The 2500-nt window shown below is 54.4% G+C and overlaps 2 protein-coding genes across 2 annotated transcripts in view; one reads left to right on the forward strand and one right to left on the reverse strand.

The window, feature by feature from the left end:
• PTSG_10703 (N-formylglutamate amidohydrolase) overlaps window positions 1–349 on the reverse strand; it is a 2287-nt gene extending 1938 nt beyond the window's left edge. The window contains exon 1 of the mRNA XM_004988611.1: window positions 124–349. The gene's annotated coding sequence lies outside the window, so the exon portion shown is untranslated. The remainder of the gene's footprint in view (window positions 1–123) is intronic.
• An 8-nt stretch (window positions 350–357) lies between these two features.
• The window catches only part of PTSG_10704 (uncharacterized protein), a 3730-nt gene continuing 1587 nt past the window's right edge, over window positions 358–2500 (forward strand). The window contains exons 1-4 of the mRNA XM_004988612.1: window positions 358–898; window positions 1018–1260; window positions 1505–1657; window positions 2011–2500. The exon at window positions 2011–2500 is cut by the window's right edge and continues 1106 nt beyond it. Coding sequence (XP_004988669.1) covers window positions 827–898; window positions 1018–1260; window positions 1505–1657; window positions 2011–2500 — 958 coding nt within the window. The 5' untranslated portion in view covers window positions 358–826. The remainder of the gene's footprint in view (window positions 899–1017; window positions 1261–1504; window positions 1658–2010) is intronic.

Genomic DNA, 2500 nt, shown 5'->3' on the forward strand with positions numbered 1-2500 from the left:
TGAATGACAAGCAAGCAAGCTGACGAACACCAAGCTACACACACACACACACACACACACACACACACACACACACACACACACACGCACACACGCACGCACGCCTCACACACACACACACACCTCACGACAGCTTGGTTGGTGCCTCAGGTTTGGGCTGTGCTTCTGCTTGCTTCTCGTCTTGCGTGGCAGCTTCCTTCCTTCCTTGCTTGTGTCAGTCAGTTCTTGCTTCGCAAGTGATTGGTTGGTGGCAGCGTTGCATCATCATCAGCGTTCGCCATAACCATCGTGTTGCTTCGGTGCATCGTTGCGTTTGCTGCAGATTATTGGTGGATATTATCAAATAACGTTCCGCAATTTATGTCCTTGATGTGGCGAGCAACCGTTTTGCCACCCAAGATGCAATCAACCAATCATCATGGTTGGTGGCAAGCAAGCGATCAAGGCAAGGCGATCAAGGCAACGCTGGGCCTTAATGAATAAAGCAAGCAAGCGAGCAAGCAGTTTGTCTGCTGGCCACAACACGCAATGAACCTGCCGCATACACAAGTCACACACCATCACACACCATCACACACACACATACACACACCACACTCTTCTCGCTCGTCCGCAGACACTGTCAATCCGGAAGAACCCCCCTCTCTTCAGCATTTTCTCCTCCTCCTCCTCCTCAAACCCAAAGTGCACACTCACACTCTCACCATTGTCGTTCCTCAGAGAACGCACACACACACACACACAACCACGCACACACACACACATGCACACACATACGCACACGCGAGATCATTACCCCACGTACCTTTGAGCGCTGTACGGCATCATGGCTGATGAGTTCCAGCACATCCATTGGACCCACGGGCCAGACAAGGACTTTGTTGTCATCCCCAGCCTTGTAAGGCATGTGTGTGTTGTGTTTTGTTTTGTTTTGTTTTGTTTTGTTCGTGCGCGCAGTGCAATGCAATGATCACTCCAACTCACTCCCCCCCCCATCCAACCTCTCATGTTTGCTAGACGTTTGACAATGGCGAGCTTGAGAAGCTGAGGGGCGTGCATCACTATGAGGAGCGACTGCTGTTCTCGCTCATCCTGTTGCGTTACAGCAACACACGGCTGGTGTACCTCACTTCGATGCCCATCCCCAGCGACATCCTTGACTACTACTTCTCCCTCCTCCCACCAGATATCCCCATCCACCGCGAGAACCTCCTCATGCTCAGCACGCAGGACAGCTCCCCCGTCTCCCTCAGCGAAAAGGTGTTGCATACACGCACGCAGGGAAGAGCACACAGGGAAGAGCAAGTGTGTGTGTGTGTGTGTGTGTGTGTGTGTGTGTGTGTGTGTGTGTGTGCGTGCGTGTGCGTGTGTGTGTGTGTGTGGCTGTGTGTGGCTGTCTGTCTTTCCTTCAGTGCCCTTCGATTTCGTCTCCTTCCTCTCACCTCACCTCTCCTCTCACGCCCCCCCCTCTCTCTCTCTCCATCATCACCACCGCAACCACCAGCTGCTGCGCCGGCCGCGGCTGTTGAATCGGATCCGCACGTATGTGCGGCCGAATGCGGTGATGGCGGTGTTTCGCAGCACCCCGCTGGAGATGCGCATTGCAGACTACCTCGGCATGACACTCCACTCCGTCAGACCAGACCTCATGTTCTGGGTACGTGCGGTTTGGATGTACGTGTGTGTGTGTGTGTGTGTGTGTGTGTGTGTGTGTGTGTGTCTGCGATTCTGTGTGTGTGTGTGTGTGTGTGTGGATATGTGTGTGTGTGTGTCTGAGTTTCTATGTGTGTGTGCTTGCGTTTCTGTGTGCGCGTGTTGTGTCTGCGTTCCTGTGTGTGTGTGTGTCTGAGTTTCTATGTGTGTGTGTGTGTGTGTGTGTACTTTAATGTGCACACGTCTTTATATCCCCTGTCAACATGTTATCTCACAACTCGCAACAACCACACCGCGCCACACACTCACTCCCACACACTCACCCTCCATGCCTCTTCAATCAATCACCCCCACCAGGGCGGAAAGGATGGGTCGCGAGTGGCGTTTGCCAACAGCGGCGTGCCATGCCCGGACGGTGTGCGCCTGACACACAACGTCGATGTGCTGGTGGACCGAATCGCCACCCTCCTATTGCGCAACCCAACAACAAAGCGGGTCGTCGTGAAACTCAACGAAGGGTTCTCTGGCGAGGGCAACGCCATCCTGCACGTGGACCACATCACCTCCAACCCAAAGCTCATGCAGCCAGCACGCAGCGCCGCCGGTGATAGCAGTGGTGACAGCAGTGGTGGTGGGAGTGGCGACAGCAGGGGTGACAAGGGCGGCCCTGTCGAGGCGAAGCGTGCGCAGAACAAAGAGAACGACACCAGCAGCAAAACCAGCGGCGGCATCGCTACCAACAACAACACAAGCAGCGGTCGCAGCGCTGCCACTGCCTCAACTGCCACCCCAACCGATGAACAACAACAACAACAACAACAACAACAACAACAACAACAACAACAAC

Source organism: Salpingoeca rosetta, assembly GCF_000188695.1.
Source record: "Salpingoeca rosetta unplaced genomic scaffold supercont1.34, whole genome shotgun sequence".
NCBI lineage: Eukaryota > Choanoflagellata > Craspedida > Salpingoecidae > Salpingoeca > Salpingoeca rosetta.